Raw genomic sequence first — 14,847 nt, forward strand, 5'->3', positions numbered from 1 at the left:
GGGGCCTACAGCCCCTCCTCCGCCCGAGCCTCCCCTCTGGCAGGGGGGGCACCGCGCCAACCTCCCGGGCGCTGGGTAGTGTATTACCGAGGTGGGGGTTAGAAGATTGCCGGCCTGGAGGCTTTAGCTGGTTGGAGGGGGCAGGTTGCTAAAGCTCGTGCGAGGCCGGGTAAGGCCCGGTGCTGCTGAGGTGCGAGTACTGTGTTTGGTTTTGGGCCCCTCACAGCAGGAGGGACATTGAGGCGCTGGAGCGTGTCCAGAGAAGGGCAGTGAAGCTGGTTGAGGGGTCTGGAGCACAAGTCTTATGAAGAGCGGCTCAGGGAGCTGGGGTTGTTCAGCCTGGAGAAAAGGGGGCTGAGGGGAGACCTTATCGCTCTCTACAACTACCTGAAAGGAGGTCGTAGTGAGGTGGGGGTCGGTCTTTTCTCACTAGTAACAAGTGATAGGACAAGAGGAAATGGCCTCAAGTTGCACCAGGGGAGGTTTAGATTGGATATTGGGAAAAAATTTCACTGGAAGTGTTATCAAGCATTGGAACAGAGGAATAGTGGAATCACCATCCCTGGAGGTAGATATAATGCTTAGGGATGTGGTTTAGTGGTAACTTGGCAGTGCCAGGTTAACAGTTGGACCTCATGATCTTAAAGGTCTCTTTGAACCAAAACGATTCTATGAGTCTATGATTCCTTCCAACAGGCCTTGCGGCAGCACTGGGGATAGGGTAGCAAGTCACTGCGGCTTCGAATGAGTTTTGCTTCCTGGCTGTTCAGTGCAGAACAGGAAAGTTCTTTGGGAAATGCTCAGCTGTGAAACATGGATTGCAGCTCAGTCAGAGCTGACTTAAATTTCCATGTGGCCTTTACATTACAAAAATTTTTGTAGGGAGTCAGTTTTATAGTTTTGCAGGCTTCTTGGAGAATCTCTGGGTTTAAATTTCATAAATGCTTTATCTATGAAGAACTCATGGCAGCCTGTATAGGAGAGTAAAGTCTGCAAAATCAATTTAAGAAACGCCTACAGAAGGGGCTCTGATGGTGGCTAAAGGGTTTGTATTCACAAACTTTTAATTAGGTGTGATGTACTAATGTTTCACTGGTGAAGCACACATTTGATAGCACTGCACTGTGCTGCATAGCAGTGTGAGCAGGTGAAATCTGAAGTTACTGCTTGTCTTGCCATAGTGGGTGTGTTTCACAGCTGATACTGGATAGCTGCTTCCCTGCTAACCAGTTTCATTTCTGTTTGCATTTTTTTGTAAGTGCTTGACCTGAGGCATCTTTTCTTATTACTCTCATTTGCACCTAGCATGCTGTAGGGCAGCTGCTGACCTTTTGAAATGAATGTTTTGCTTAATGAGAAAGAAAGATGGTTGGGTCTGCAACACTCTCTTGTTTTTAAATAATCTCAGCCAGTAGTTTATTTATAGCTTGTTTTGCTAGGTGTGAGATCTTCTAATTTGGAGGGCATTTGTTTGCTTTCTTTCATAACTGTTTTATGAGCGATTACTGTAAATGAAGTTATACCTACCAAGCAGCTACGGCTACTTAAAATGTACTTGGAGAGAAACATGGGGGAAATAGTTTCAGACCATATTTCTTTCCTCACTCTTCCTTTAATATATAGCTAACTATTAATTGATTAAAACCCATGGCATAGTGCTATTGTAGCGTGCAGTATGCATTTCTAACTCTAGCTCTGTGTGCAGTTACCCAGGTGCAGCCAACCATGTTTCCTTACTTTTTTTCTATTTTGCAGTTCTGATACTGAGTTTTCAATAACATTGAATAGAAAAGATGCTCTTACAGAAGATCAGAAGACCTTAGCTTCATATGGAATTGTTTCTGGTGATTTGATATGCTTATTACTACAAGAAGCAGATGGACAACCCAACCTACCTCCTCCTCCTTCTACTCCTCCCCCACTTCAAAATGGTCATGAGCCGTCCACCTTGACCCCCAGCAAAAGTCAGGGCAACAGTCCAAAAGTAGAGGGGCAGAGTGATCAGTCTGACAACGAGAAAGCTCAGGTGGAAGTTCAAAAGAGTGATGAGAGGGTAAGTACATGAGAATTGCCGTGTACAACACCAGGCAAAAAAGAAGATACCTTGTTGTGTCAGTTGGTGAACTATATAGCGTAGAATCTCTTCAGAATATTTGGCTCCTTATACTTGTCTGATATATAGCCAGTAATTTGGGTGAAAATTTGTCTCTGTTCATTGTATATTAGCTGTGACACAGAAGCTAGTTCAGAGACGATGTGATGTTTCAGGTCTGACGTTTTTACAGGATTGAATGTTTTTGCTGGAACATGCACTTTCCATAAGGAGGTTAGGGGTGTGTTTCTCACCTGCCTCAGTGCTGTCTTCTTGAGGAAACTGATTCGAGGTACTGAACAAATGCAACAGACACTGCCTGTGAGAAACACCACTCACAAGATGAGTGCACAGTTCCTTTCTAATAGGTGATAACAGTTCCCTATATTTGACACCCTGCTATAGAGTAATACCTGTCTGTCTTGTACATGGAGGTTGTGTTGCTGTGATAACTCCTGCCTCATGCTTCATAGATGTACATCTGTATGATCCTGAATGCTTCACGCAGCTAATAGGCATGTTTTTTGCATATTACTCAGTGGTTTGTTTTCTGTGTGACAGCACATGCAGTAGTTAAGCAGATAACAGCTCCCACCAACTGCTGGGTCTTGTGGTCAGTGGAGTCTCCCTGGAGGAGACTCTGCAGGTACAGCCTAGTGCCATGGTCTATTTCATTATGCAATCCTGTCCTTTTTAGGCAGGAGCATGAGAAGCTGGGAAGAAATTGTCTTCTAACATTCTTTCAAAGCAAGTAGTTTTTTGTTTTGGAACTAATTTCAAATATAAAATGTTCCTTTATGCAACCTTTGTATGAGGAATATGGATTAGTGGTCTTTTACAAATACTATTTTAACGTATGAAAATTAAGATTTAGGATAAAAAGAACTGTAAGTAGTGAAAACAAATGTAGTTTGACCATTGTCTCATTGATTCTTGTCAGGAGCAATAATCCTTAGATGGTGCTGTGGGCATGCAAGCTCCTTATGTGTGTCAGTCAGACCATAATAAGCTGTGCAAAAGTATCTGTTTCACATTTATTTAATATTCAAAGGCAAGGTGAAAGATTCACACATCTTCACCACAATTTTGGAGGAAGATGGCAGGAAAATTTCTAAGCAACTAAGTGTCATTGTAGAAGAGCTCTAGAAGTCTGAAACCGGGACTATGTGCATTGCTGTTGATGAGAGAAGGGACATTCCGTGGGTGGATGGCCACACCAGTCTCATACAAACTTAAGGGCGTCTCTTGCCATTGGGCATGGATGTGGAGGAGAAGTAGCTACAGCTCCTTTAGAACTTTTTTTCCCTCTCCTGACCCTTTCCTTTGGTAAATCTGCTTATAGTTTTCATTCACGACTTTTTTTTTTTTTTAATGTGTCTGACTAGTTCTATCACTTAACGTAATAATATTCTGTGATTTTGGTAGAAGAAAGGAAGCCACAATAAAACCACAGTGCTTGTCAAGTGTCAGCAGATATACTCCGTTGATGACTTTTTTTTCCCAGCTATTTAGGCCTATTTTGTTTCTAAGCAGTCCGAGTTATCATTTTGATTACTTGCCATGCATGTTAGCTATATTTAAATAAATGGTGGTACTGAAGTGAGTAAATTATTCCTGTGTATGTTGTGAAAATTCTGATGAACGTTTAATATATTATCACTTTGTCTTCGAGTAGTATATGCAATCAAATGACAGACCCTTTTATGAAGGGCTTGCATTATAAATATCAAAAATTATAGAAGCTGTGTTTATAATCCCAGTCTCCAGTTGGGATGCTAGAAAATGGAGATGTAATGAATCTGTACAATTTGCATGAGAAGTGAGTTGTCGTGGTGTGGTTTGGGCTGGGCTGGTCACTAAAGGAAAGACAGATGCTCTTTTAGACTTGGTGCCTGTGAGGACTGGAATAAGCAGATGAGTAATACTGATGTATGTAGAGGTGCAATTTTCCGAATTAAGGTATGTTTTTGCTTTCCCTTGAAGGCAGGATCCAGCCTAGAATTTCCTTCTGGATTAGTCCCAGAAGATGTTGACCTGGAAGAAGGTACAGGTTCCTATCCCTCCGAACCCATGCTGTGCAGTGAAGCTGCTGATGGTGAAATACCACATTCCTTAGAGATGCTCTACCTTTCTGCTGAGTGTACCAGTGCCACTGATGCCTTGATTGTTCTGGTACATCTTCTCATGATGGAGACAGGCTACGTACCTCAGGTAGGTGCATAACTAATCAGCAAATTTCTTGGTCGGTATAAGAAAGCTGTGGAATATAATGGGAATGTGTGATACAAGATGCATCTGAAGGGCCAATTCTAGCTTAGTATATGTCAGTCAGCAGCAGGGGCTGCTGAAGCATCAGCTTCTCTAATTTCCCTGACCAGTAAGCCTTAAGGCTAAAGACTAGAGCAGCTTTTAGATGTGAGAGAAGAGGCCCGTCCTTGTGTTTCTTTCAGTTTCTTCCCAGCCTCACTGGGATCCAGCTGATACCTCCTGTTTCTGCTTTCTGCTGTCGAGATTGTGTACATGTGCTTAGACTGTAGCACTTGTTGAAGAGCTGCCTTAAGCATTAGTACCATCTCAAATGTATCCCATTCAAATGGTCTAGGTCTGCCAAAGTGTTGTCTCCAATTCCGTATTTACTTCAGCTGAGTTCAGTTAGGCTTTGGTTCCACTAACCTACAGAGGTATCTAACTTGTACAAGGTATGAATTCACCTTTTCCCTTTAGATTTTCAGATTTGCATTGTATGTTTACTAGTATGTGGCTGACTAAGCAAAAACCCCCACATTTGTTCCCAGGGAAGGTGTTTAAATTCTCATGTTTTTTTTCTTGTGGTGAGGCTAACTGAGCACATATAGGGGGTCAGTTTAGGTGTCTGGTTGACCAATACAAGTTTAAGAAATCTGCTAAGTTAATTGCATTTCTGTTACCTGAAATACTGTCTGAAGAATACATTTGCCCCTGGGAAGAAGGTTTGTTTATGTCAGTCAGTGAGCTTGGAAGTAGGGAAGATGATTGTTGTGCAGATTTAAGAAGAAACAGAGAGACTCTATTTGTGCTTGTGATTATGTTGTGTCCCCCCTCTGGGATTCCATCTGAGCGTTTTCATGCTGGAATTGAAAGGAAAAACTGTTAGTCCATTCAGATTTTTGAATGGATTTCAGGCTATGATTCTTCAAGCCCTGTCAGATGTTGTAACTTCACAGAAAAGGTGCAATAACATGTTTTTCATGCAGTAAATTAACGTACATGCAAGAGTTGTCAGAATGCTGGAATAAATGACAGAATGAAGTACATGTCTCAAAGAAATAGGTGTGAGTCTGCTCACTGAACGACCTTCCTTGTTAGAAACTGGGACAGGACAAAAAATTACTAAACTTCTCCTTAGAATTGCTGTTAGTCTTGGGGAAAATAGTATGTAATCATGCAGTTACAGTCTGTGTCATAATGCGCATTGTGACTAAACTAAGATTTGCAAGCAGCATTCTATTAATTCCCAACTTTTAATTCTTTTTTTTCACCCCTTAGTCTCAGTATGTTCCTAAAGCATGGCTTTGTTATCTCTGTGTATTTTTAGGGGACAGAAGCCAAGGCAGTGTCTATGCCAGAGAAATGGAGAGGGAATGGTGTTTATAAGCTGCAGTACACACATCCCCTTTGTGAAGAAGGTTCTGCTGGTTTGACTTGTGTGCCTTTGGGAGATCTTGTTGCTATTAATGGTAAGTTAGTCAAGTTTTTGTCCTGGAAGCACATTGCTAAATATCACCATTGTTTAGCAAGAGAAAACTTAACTGTCCTTTGGTTCACTCTATTTAGAACTGCACCTTAATTATCCAGGTAGCTGAGGTACAAGAGATGCCACTTCCTGATGCTGAATATTCTTGGCATTTCCTGTCTCCATGTTAACTGTTTCTTTCCCTCTAATCAGAAGAGATCAATGCTTAGGGGATTCAGCTGGCCTTTTCTTTGCAGTACTGTAGGAATCTGTTTCTTGTCTCATTTCATAGGAACTTTGGTATATGTTGCTAAACACTTGAGAGGTAGATTTGCCCCAGCTACAATATTTTGTCTTGTCTCATGTTCTTTGCAAGACTTATAAACAACTTCCAGACTAAGTATTCTTTAGCTTTAATGTATTATCTTTCCTGTAGCACACTAACAGTTCAACTGTGGTCTCAAAAATTGTATTTTGTTTAAGCTATTCAGTCCAGAAAATTTAGGGAAGTCTAATTTTTTGAAGCAACTTACGTATCACTTGGTGGTTTTTAGGAGGTCCTTTTGTTTGGTTTTTTTTTTTTTTGTTCTTTCTTTTTCATATTTTATTTACCATTTGAGCAATTCCACATTTTTGCAGAACCAATATTAAGTTGGGACTTGATGCTATTTTCAAGATACCTGATAAAAATTTTTATGTTTATCTGTAAAACTTGTAACTGACTATGCAGACTTGTATAAGCACATATGTTTTCTCAGAACGCGTACACATTCTGATCAAATGTTTTAACCAATTCAGGTTAAGGTTAGGTTTAGGAGAGTGTTACAACTACCATGCATACAGCAAGCTTGTAGGGTCTTTTTCTAGTTTAATGACTGGGTTATAATAATAGCTTTCTTTTAGCTGTGCTACATCTCTTTCCACGTGATAGAATTGTTGAAGGCAATGCTTGGTTTCTGTCACCAAGATCTTTGTTTATTCCCTGCTGTTTTAAGATCCATTTTATTTTTATGAGTTTATTATTTGTCTAGCTGCTTGCTATAGCTGGGTGTTTTCCTTGAGGTGATCTGGAAAGGGAGGAAAGTAAAACACCTCTGAAGGGTAAGTCAGTAATGAAGTGGTCTTTGTCATCTCTCAATGTGTTTTAAATTTTGAAATTTATTTCTTCTTATATTTGCAGCAACATTAAAAATCAACAAAGAGATTAAAGGTGTTAAGAGAATACAGCTATTGCCAGCATCCTTTGTTTGCTTTCAAGACCCAGGTATGATTGAGCTATGATTTTCATAGTAGTAAACTGAAAAGTAAAGAAGTGACACAGTGGGTAAAAGTATAGTTCAGTAGAGGACTGAATAGCTACAGAATAGCAAAAAAGAATAAAAATGTGGTTACTGTTTAGGTTAGTCATAGCTTTGTCTTAAAACGAATTCAGGGTTTAGACATTTACTCACATTTTGCTGTTAAAACAACTTGAATTTCTTGGATTAGCAGTGTAAGGAAAGAACCTTGCAAAACCTGAGTCATCCTTTGGCCCATATATGCCTGTTACTTATGAGGACCTAAGCGTATGTGTGAATCTCTGGGACAGTAATACTGGATTATACCCCCTTTCTGCCTGGCAGTTCAAGACTTCAGAGGCTGATGGTACTTAGACTCTTGTTGTGGCACCGTAAGTGTTATATTCTTTTTGTCACAAAACACGTGCTGACCACATAGCTCTCTCCAGAATGCCAAAATTGGAGGGAAAACTAAGGCGGGGGAGGAGAGAAAGGCAGATAGATGTGGATCCTTGCAAGCACAGACCTGACTAGCCTTTTGTTCTCTGAAGTATATGAACTGCTTTGTTGGCAGTTGAGGCTGACTTGGTGTCCTACACTGTGTCCTGGGTAGCCCCAGTTGCTGATATTCAAGTCTAGTTGAAAGGCTTTAGAAGGATAACTGAGCACTGAAGCGTGTCCGATATAACGGTAGAGTCTTCTGGCTCCTCTTTCTTCAGAGAACAGAATGGAGAAACATTCCTGTCAGAAAAATGAATATTGCAGACATTTACAACATAGGTGCATGTTACACAGGAGCTTTAAAATCTGACAAAGGAAGCTCTGATAGCTGGCGAGTCAGTTTGTTTCTGAAGAACTTAAGTATTTTTCTTAATGGTGCCTTCTACGGCCAAAGGAAAGCCTAGTCTGACTGTAGAACTGGTCTGTAGTTTGTTGATGAATTACTTATTGCATGATTGTTACAGAGCTGCTCCCATCAAGATTACATGCAGATTACAGTTCTGCATATAAGAAAACTGTAATTGTTCTGCTTTTATATAATTTTTGCATTATAACCTCCTGAAGTTAAGCTTTTTACCTTTCTTGTTTGATAGAAAAGGTTGCAGGTGTTTACAAAGACCTTCAGAAATTATCCCGTCTCTTTAAAGACCAGCTGGTTTACTCTCTTCTGGCTGCTGCCCGTCAAGGTGAGAGAATATATTTACAATTGGAGATGGTACTTCATTTTTGAGGATGGAAGGAAGGGGGTCTATCTGAAGCCTTGAAAGAAAAATGTTAGAAACAGCTGTTCAGTGATGGGTATATAAAGAGTAAGCATGAAGTAATTTATACATTCTAAAGAAATTAAGGTAATCTTTGTATCTCAGAAAATGTTAACATAATGATAAATTCCTGGTTTTAAGTGAGACTAGAGCAATTAAAAATTAAGAGACTGGAGTGAGTGTTTTCCACACTTAGTGATGAGAAAATCTTACCACGATAATTTTGTGGCAGTAGTTCTGTATTTTTGATCCATTTACTTGTCAAAGCAGAAAAATTTATATAGCATCATATTTGGAAGGCTAGCCCCAGGAATGGTCTCTGTAACTGGTCATTGAGGGCTTGGACAGGATGGTAGGAAGTAACCCAAGCTGGTGTTTGTGAAGCAGTAGGAAGCCAGGCTTTCACTGCGTAGATATTGCCATAAAAGGTCTCAGCTTTGTATACTGAAGACTATTGAATGGAATTCCCTTCAGACTTCAGTGCGGGAAGGTTTTATGTGAAGCATGTGCTCTGTATTTAATGTGGTTTTTGTGGGCTTATGAAATCGGGCAGGTCTTTTTTCCTTTATGTATTCCTTTGTTGTGTAGCCTATAGTTAGGTGTGTGGAATGTTTCTTAGGCTTAGTGGCCAATAGTGGTCAGTATAAAGTGCCATTTGCCCTATTTTGTGTGCTCAGTAAATGTACTTAAAACAGATCTCTTGCAACTGTATGAGAAGTCACATCACAGTACTTTCTGGGAAAAGTGGTGTAACTCAGGCATCAAAGGGAAATGATTTAAGGGAAAGATTATAGTGTTCGTTCTTTCTTTTACAGTCTTTAGAGATCAAGTAAACTCTGCACCGCTTAGGTAATGATTCTATTTTCTCCACTTTGTAGCTCTGAACTTGCCAGATGTGTTTGGGTTAGTGGTCCTTCCTCTTGAGCTTAAGCTTCGGATTTTCAGACTTCTGGATGTCCGTTCACTCATCTCTCTTTCTGCTGTTTGCCGTGATCTTTACACAGCTTCAAATGACCAGCTTCTATGGAGGTTTATGTATCTGCGGGATTTCCGAGGTAATGTTGAGACATGTTTTTCTAATTATGTTCTCATGTGAACAGAGGGATTAAGTCTGACAGATTTTGATGAGAGGCTCCTCGGGCAACCGCTTCTGATTTTTAAACACTGAGTAAATGCAGTCATTCGTGATGCTAACCAGTACAGTTGGTCAGGTGCAATTCAGGTGGATGCGCAGTTTTCTGCCAGGAAAACAGATGACAATCTCCTGAGCCATTACTGATGGACCACAGAATTCTTCCCATTGTGTGGTACAGACTTTCCTTGTTTTCCTCTGTATCCGTGGCTACCTTGGTGTACTGGCTATTGCAGATATTAGGAAGTGGAGTGAAGAGAGATTGCCACTATAATTTCTCGCAAGAGATTGAAGAAATAAGGTGATGAAGGGAAGTGCTGTCAGACGTCAAAGATGAGGACAGTGTTTCTAGGATTTCTCTATTTATTCAGTAATTTTTGTAGAGGATGCTTTACTTAGAATGGGTGTGTGAGTAGATTACCTATTGAATGGTCCTGGAGCCTTATATTTTTTAAGATGCGTGATCTTTATGAAAAATGTATTGAACAAAAGTGTTTTTTCATCTCTTGATTCTTCTGCAAGTTTCAACAAAACTGTGTGCATCTGTGGTGTGAATGCTACTTAAAAATAAAGTAAATTGCTTTTCTTAATTGTTTGCTTCTCTTTGTAGATCCTATTGCAAGGCCTCGTGACACAGATTGGAAAGAAGTAGGTGACTTTTTTTATATAATCTCTCTGCAGTTAGTTTCCACGGGCTAATTTGAGAATGAAGTATAGACTTTTGGAGGCAGTAACTTCAGTTAAATTTTAGTTTAAAAGTGTGATGTTCTGTATACACACGTTGTGTTTGGTCAGAGTAGGAAAAAACAGCATCAACGAGTTACATGGTGCGTGCCCAAATCATGGGTTATTGGTCTTTCAGAGATGCTGTGTTTGGTCTTTGGCAGGCAAGGGAGTTGCTGTTCTGGGTTTTCAGACTGGCGAGGAGTGCTTTTCTGAGAAGTGCTGCAGAACTGAATGCAATTGCTGAAGGTGGAACACAACCCACTTATAGAGCTTTAAAATGCCTTTGTTTCTGTCTGCAGCTATACAAGAAAAAGCTGAAACAGAAGAAGGAGGCCCTGAGATGGAGGCACATGATGTTTCTGCCCCCTACACCTCATCCAATCCCCTTTCATCCCAACCCGTTCTATCCTAATCCCTTTCCTCCCAACCCATTCCCATCAAACCCAATTTATCCCCCAATGATCATTGGTGGAGAATACGATGAGCGACCAACACTTCCGTATGTTGGCGACCCAATTAACTCACTCATTCCTGGCCCAGGAGAAGCACCAGGCCAGTTTCCTCCATTCAGACCGCATTTTGACCCAATTGGTTCCTTACCTGGAGCAAACCCTATACTTCCAGGACGAGCTGGTCCCAATGACAGGTTTCCACCTAGACCCTGCCGGGGCCGCCCCATGGACATTCGCCGTGCATTCATTTGATGGCTGCTTTTTCCTTCAGTGAGTTTTCTAGTCCCTGAGCTTGCTTTCTAACTGCAGGAAATTGCAAATCCCAGGCACTAACCTCTACCTTCTCTTCAGATTGTGGCAAGAACATGTGTGCATGGTAATGTGTCAACCACAAAGGCTGGGTTTGTTTTACGCTCTGGTAGTACTGCACTTACCACCTGGCACTAGGGTCTGTCTCACGAAGAGCTACAATTTAGAACAGTTTGTTCTGCTTCCCCCCTGGCCTTGCCCTTAATCATCTGTGAAGTGCTACTTGGAGACCAGAAGGATACCGGCCAAACACTTGCTGCATCAGATAAAGAGCACCTTAAGTACAAACCCTATACTTGTCTGTCTTATTTGAAGAGTTTTATTAAATTGCCAGGAAAAAATGATGTTTAAAATCTACCTGGCTAATAATTATTAGCAAAAAAATCTACCATGTTCCATGTAGAACAGGATACTACCACTGTTACGGTAGATGTGAGTTTGTAGAAATTTTCAAAGATGACATTTCGTTTTTCCTTTGATGTTTTATTAGGTAAAAAGCATTTTTGTATTGTTACTTAATACACAAAGAATACAGGGAAGGGATTTTCTTTACAATGGAAATATTAGAACACAAATCATTTTACAAACAACTGAGTAAAGTCATGCTACAGTGCAACTCGGAAGTCTGAACAGAAGCAGAGCAATTTTACAAAGAACCAGCAGCAAAACTTTTGTCTTTCTCCTTGACTTTACAAATAAGGAGCTGTAGTACATGGCTGCATTTACTGTGTGTGAACTAAAACTGGTGCAAAAATAAATATTTCCTCCTGCCTAGTTTACTTAAGGAATTAAATAGGTTGACCTGGTTGCAGTGGAAATGGGATCACAGCAGGAGAAGCAGAATGAATTCTTACCTTACTGCAGTAAATTCCATTTAATTCTGTTACTTAAGTATCAAAATACATCTTGCCAAGAGGAAATATGTCGTAGCATGTTATGAGCACCTTTCAAGTGTTGTCTTATTAACTAATGAGCAACTAACAAGACCACTGTTAAAGTCTCCTGATGACATCTGCAGGCTGATGCTGGAGCTCAATTAAAGGAAGACTGGAATGACTAAACTTTGCTAGAACTTTTGATTTCTTACATATTTTTTTAAGATGGATTGATCTCAGTGTTTCTATACATGTAAATGGTACTGATGACTGTTGTGACAGCTGATATTATTTTCTAAAATCTTTTTGAAATTCCAGCAGTGGAAATGGAATGACATTTCCTGTTAAATACAACCTATTTAATCAGTAATACTTACGTGCTGTTTCAGGTGGTATTTCAGTGATTCATCTTCTTGTTTTGTATAAAATCAGCTGACTTCAGTAGGGTCAGGAAGTTTTGCCATTAACTCCAGTGGAAGTAAAATATAATACTTTATTTTGCTGTCAAAAGTTGTATTGCTTCTTTCTTCTCTTTTAATTCACAGCAATGGCATACCAGTGCAAATCCTGCCATAATTAAACACCTAAGAGTATGTATTTACAGAGTCTGGGGACAGTACTTTCCCTTCAATACCAAGATTAGCCTTAATTTTTCACATTTGCCTGGAGTGGTTGAATTGCCTTGTTCCAACAGAATTTCCACGTAAGTGAAGTGTATGGTCAGGCCTCTTGGATCTTACAGTGATTCTTTATATTTCTATATAAAAAAGGAAAAGGGAAATCTACACTGCGCTGGTCTTGCGCTATTTTGTCCTTGTGATGACTGCTTCAGAAATGCATACTTAATATTCAGATAAGGTTATACAGCTTTAACAGATGAAAAAAATCGTAACTTTTCACTTTTTTCAAGCTATTTCTGGGAACAACGATCTGTGTGTTTGAGATACGTTAATTTTGTGGCGCCAATGGTACTTGCGCTACCAATGCATTCATGACAGTCACGTTGCTTGCTCTGGTGGCGTGCCCTATGCTGCTCTGGAGTTGGGCCCTCTCTGCCATGAAGACAACCTCCTCATACTTCTGCCACGGTGATGCCACAGGCTCTGTTTATCCTGGATTTTGTCATTTCAGTGTTTGTTTTTGAAGGAGTGAACTCAACCTTTTTACAGCTACCCCACTGAGTTCTCTGAAGATATTCCTTCCCTGCCTTCATTGTTCCTTCACATTGTAGTAAAGGTATTGTGAGCCAAAGATAAAGGAACCTGACTTATTCTGAACTGTCAAGTTCCCTAAAGAGGAGTTCCCTTTATTCATAAAAGATGATACGAAATATAAAGTGAATATCTCAGGACCAACATATAAAATTAGAAGACAAAACAGAGGAAATATTTGAAAACTAGCTGCTTATTTTATTTATTTGCCAGCTTCTCAGTCAGGTATGCGCATCATTGCTATTTATGAACTCAGTAGAAGAGAAATCACAAAAGATGAAACGCCTGAAGATGGGCATTTCTTACCTGTACTGTTCATCTGTATCCAGCGCTCTTAGGGTTGCTTCTAACAGTCACTTGGAAATAAGGAACTATTGTCCTTAGTTTTTCTATTTACTGTTTTATGTTATTCATGAAACTTCAACCAACCAGATGAAGTAACTGGGTTACTGCCCCTAACTTCAGCTCTTATGTTTAGGTACCTAAATACCTCTTGGGTATACCTTAGTTCCCCATTCATATAAACAGAGAATATATCCCTTGTATTCCCTCTGTCTCCTGCTTTGTTAGATTGTAGGGATTTTGGAATAGCAACCCTGCATCAAAGGTGATAACCTGAATATACGATGATGCATTTGCGAATCTCCTGCTAGCCACAACATCTAGTATGTGAGCATCGTGGTTGTAGATTGACGTGTATTGTTGGAACATTTATAGGACACAGTATAGAGTTTCATCGTTTTAATTTAGGAAATCGACTCTGTTGCACTTATGTGGATAGAACTGAAGATACTTTTCAGGAACTATAGGAGTAACCAAGTTAAGTTGAGAGTGCCTGTTGCTTTTACTTATTTTTGCAAGCTGGACATAGGAGGAGTGGAGATGCCGTTCTGTTCACTTGCCCCTTGAAAGATGATGGCTAAGGGCTGTAGGCAACTGAGGAGATCTGAGTTACTGCTGGATATCAAGTCAACAGTGCTGTCCTGCTACTGTGGCCCATTGGAGGACAGCCCTGCTGTGTTCAAATGCATCATCTGCAAATGATCCAACTGTTGTGGTTTCAATGATGAATTGGGGTCAACTTATGGGGCCATGCCATACTTGTCATTTTTTGTATAGGTTGTGTTGGTAAGAGAGACACAAAAAGATTCAGGGGATAGAGCAATTGAGGATTCTGGTAGTAAACTTTTATTTCTGCCTTTGCATCTCTGGTGACCATTTAGTAGAGAAAGGCATAAACCATGCTGAGGGAAGTGTTATAGAAGGAAATCCTCTCCCACCAGGGTTGTATTACCTCCTGTCCATATAGTGGAGCCTGTTAATCTGCTGTTGTTCTTGCCAGTGGGACAGAGCTTGCTCAAGGCCATTTGTCACTGTTTTATTGCTCCTGGAGACTGCAAAACATCAGGGTCTGGGTTTTGGTTTTTTTTTTTTTCTTTTTTCTCAAATAATGACATGTATTTATGATGCTACATTGTGAACTGCTTAGCAAAGCTGGAAGGACAACACAGAACTGGAGAAGAAAAAAAAAAGATAAATCAGCAGGGAATAGGGTGGTTCTATAATACTGAACTTGAGGTATAAATCATTGATCCAGATGAGTCTCTTGAGAGCCTTCCAACCTGGAAAAGCTATGTTGTTACTTGCCTGAAAGTGCACAGGTCACAGAAGCCATTAGATGTGTAAAGGCCTGCGCAGGGGTAAGTCATACAAGGTCCAGATGATTGCATTGGATTTGGATGTTCATTAGAGGTGCTATGCAGGAAGGAATTGCTTGTTTGGCTTTATTCCCACCAGTG

At 40.3% G+C, this 14,847-nt stretch overlaps 1 protein-coding gene across 1 annotated transcript; it reads left to right on the forward strand.

Annotated features, from left to right (window-relative positions):
* The first annotated feature begins 1,031 nt into the window (after positions 1-1,031).
* Positions 1,032-12,023, forward strand: FBXO7 (F-box protein 7). Its single transcript, XM_009881981.1, has 9 exons — positions 1,032-1,045; positions 1,756-2,053; positions 4,076-4,303; positions 5,667-5,808; positions 6,985-7,068; positions 8,176-8,268; positions 9,222-9,398; positions 10,086-10,123; positions 10,501-12,023. The coding sequence occupies exons 1-9, from the start codon at positions 1,032-1,034 to the stop codon at positions 10,903-10,905; spliced, it is 1,479 nt and encodes a 492-aa protein (XP_009880283.1). The 3' UTR covers positions 10,906-12,023.
* The last annotated feature ends 2,824 nt before the right edge of the window (positions 12,024-14,847 follow it).

The sequence above is a fragment of the Charadrius vociferus genome, unplaced genomic scaffold (assembly GCF_000708025.1).
Source record: "Charadrius vociferus isolate BGI_N301 unplaced genomic scaffold, ASM70802v2 scaffold883, whole genome shotgun sequence".
In the NCBI taxonomy this organism is placed as follows: domain Eukaryota; kingdom Metazoa; phylum Chordata; class Aves; order Charadriiformes; family Charadriidae; genus Charadrius; species Charadrius vociferus.

Coding starts and splice junctions, on each gene's coding strand:
- FBXO7 (XM_009881981.1), top strand. Junction 2,054..4,075: donor TTCAAAAGAGTGATGAGAGG/GTAAGTACATGA, acceptor TTTCCCTTGAAG/GCAGGATCCAGCCTAGAATT. Junction 4,304..5,666: donor AGACAGGCTACGTACCTCAG/GTAGGTGCATAA, acceptor GTGTATTTTTAG/GGGACAGAAGCCAAGGCAGT.